Source organism: Triticum urartu, chromosome 5A, assembly GCF_056163025.1.
Source record: "Triticum urartu cultivar PI428250 chromosome 5A, HENAU_Tu73, whole genome shotgun sequence".
Taxonomy (NCBI): Eukaryota; Viridiplantae; Streptophyta; class Magnoliopsida; order Poales; family Poaceae; genus Triticum; species Triticum urartu.
The window spans coordinates 233,360,798-233,362,310 of NC_141877.1; the positions used below are offsets into that span (position 1 = coordinate 233,360,798).

General features: G+C 52.3%; 1 protein-coding gene across 1 annotated transcript; it reads right to left on the reverse strand.

Moving 5' to 3' along the window:
* Positions 1-295: 295 nt before the first annotated feature.
* On the reverse strand, positions 296-793 carry LOC125555382 (uncharacterized). The gene has a single exon (XM_048718360.2). It carries the CDS (start codon positions 791-793, stop codon positions 296-298), a length of 498 nt encoding a protein of 165 aa, XP_048574317.2.
* Positions 794-1,513: the final 720 nt, after the last annotated feature.

A 1,513-nucleotide genomic window follows, 5' to 3' on the forward strand; every position in this document is an offset into this window, starting at 1 on the left:
ATGACCTGCTTTTGTGCGGGCGAGGACAGTTGTAATACTCGCGCATCTTGTGGGCAACATTAAAGCAATTGTCTGCCATGTTAGAGCATCTCCAACAGAATCGCAACACGCGGCACTTTAAAAAAGCGTTTACAGTGCTGAGATCGAGAAGTAGAGATAGAGAGTAGAGGATAGTTCTCAACATAGATAGATAAAAAATATTATTCAAATACTCCTCGTCGTCCGACTCCTCCTCAGTGATGTCCTCCTCCGACGTCTGATTGTAGGCATGAAGATACCGATCGTCGCCGGATTCCTAGGGCGACGCTGCTCCTAGCCTCATGTTGAATTGAGCGTCCGCTTTTCGCCTACGCTTCTCCTCGTGATAGGGGGCTCGCTCCGCCTTCCTCTTGTCCCTCTCCGCCCTCCTTTGCTCGTAGAACTCGCGCTCGTTGATGATGTCCTGCGGGGAGCGTTGGCGCCACAGTGCCATGGCTTCCTCATCCATCTCGGCGATGCCGAGACGGTGCTCCCGCCTTCGGTTGTCACCACGATCCTCGTCGGTGATAAGCCGCGGCAGAGGCGCGAGCTCCTGTGCCCGCTCCCACGTCGGCACGTTGGGGAAGTTCAATGTTCTATGAGGCCACCGAAGGCGCCACGCTGCTGCATCGTACGCGCGGGCGGCCTCGTTGGCGGTGTCGAAATTGCCGAGGCTGAGGCGCATCCCGCGGTACCGGATCTCGGCAGAGAAGCCGCCGGAGGGGCGCGCGCGGATGCCGCGGTATCCCCAAGTTTCCCGGCGACACGGCGGCATGGTGGCGCGGTGGCGGTGAGGAAAGAAAGAGCGGGGAGAGAGCGGTGGCGAGGCACAGAGCGGGGAGAGAGCGGTGGCAAGGCACAGAGAGGTGGGCGGGCGTTGGATTTTATAAAGCGCGCCGGAGGCCGCGCGCCAAAACTAGTGCATGCTCGGCCGCTTTTTCCCGCGCGCGCAGTCCTTTGTCTCTGCTATCTCTACTCTCTTCTCTATTGCTATATTTATTTTCTATTTAATATTTATCTCTACTTCTCTACTCTCTATTATTGTCTCTCTACTTTTCCCTACTCTAATAAAAAATAGAGTTGGTGATGATGGTGTTCCTGCCATCCTGCAATATAGGCCATTCGATTTATATCCGACGGATAGGAAGGAAACTGTGGCAATTTTGCAAAAAGATACCCACACCCCTCTCCGCATTTGCAAATAAGGCATTCCCTCGTTCATCCTCTTCTCCCACAAGATAAACTACTCATAAAAATGCATCTTGATGCGTGCAACGCATGGGCATCTTGCTAGTTCTAAAAAACTATCCATCATTTGCCACACTACTGGTTGCAGATGAAATACCTACCCAAGCACAGCGCGATACATGAGCGACGCACAATTACAAATTGATATTCTGTTGGACTATGGAGGCTATAACCAATTACTTTTACGGGAACAATAGCACCTAGGAAATTTGAAGGGTAGGTATGAACAAAATTGGAACTGCACATG